Below are 623 nucleotides of genomic sequence, written 5' to 3'. Positions count from 1 at the left end.
CTCTCCTCTCTTGACACAGACCTACAAATAACCTCAATACACAAAATGTGCATTCCTCCTAACAATTAAAAATATACACAGATAGGTGAAGTCAAAGCTCTGATCCGTGAGTGGGTGACTTCCTGCCCATATCCCGAAGATGAGGATGCTGAGATACTCTCCTATTATTACACAAGTCTGATTGTACATCATGAACTAGAAAAATTGGACTTGCTCATGAAATATCTTCTCAGGTAATGCTTTCTTTGTTTTTTATGTTTCTGCAGAGATGTATTCATGTTTCTTCGTGTGAAAATGTGTTTATAAGTGCATATGTATGTGCATGTGTGTGCATTAACAACTTCAGTACATCAGAGATAATAACTTTGCTTAAATCTGGATTTTGGATTTGACAAACTTGAAATGTTTTGTTCTGGAGTTTTTGTCCCACTCCTTTTGGATTCCAGATTGGTTAAGTTGAATTTGCTGTCCTTCAGATGTTTGTATATTTAGCATTATATTTAGCAACTATAAAATAGTTGAGGGTCATTTTGTTATTTTGTTTAAATTGGGATAACAACTTTATTTTAATGCCTGTGCCAGCAGTTGGCAATATGTTTTAGAGAAGTTAAGAAAATTAATTA

At 34.0% G+C, this 623-nt stretch overlaps 1 protein-coding gene across 1 annotated transcript in view; it reads left to right on the top strand.

Moving 5' to 3' along the window:
* The window catches only part of LOC119593840 (DNA repair protein REV1-like), a 12,070-nt gene that overhangs the window by 10,792 nt on the left and 655 nt on the right, over positions 1-623 (top strand). The window contains exon 14 of the mRNA XM_037942869.1: positions 82-233. Coding sequence (XP_037798797.1) covers positions 82-233 — 152 coding nt within the window. The remainder of the gene's footprint in view (positions 1-81; positions 234-623) is intronic.

The sequence above is a fragment of the Penaeus monodon genome, chromosome 32 (assembly GCF_015228065.2).
Source record: "Penaeus monodon isolate SGIC_2016 chromosome 32, NSTDA_Pmon_1, whole genome shotgun sequence".
Lineage (NCBI taxonomy): Eukaryota > Metazoa > Arthropoda > Malacostraca > Decapoda > Penaeidae > Penaeus > Penaeus monodon.
The sequence above is the reverse complement of the archived record's forward strand: the minus strand, read 5'-3'. Positions and strand labels throughout refer to the sequence as shown.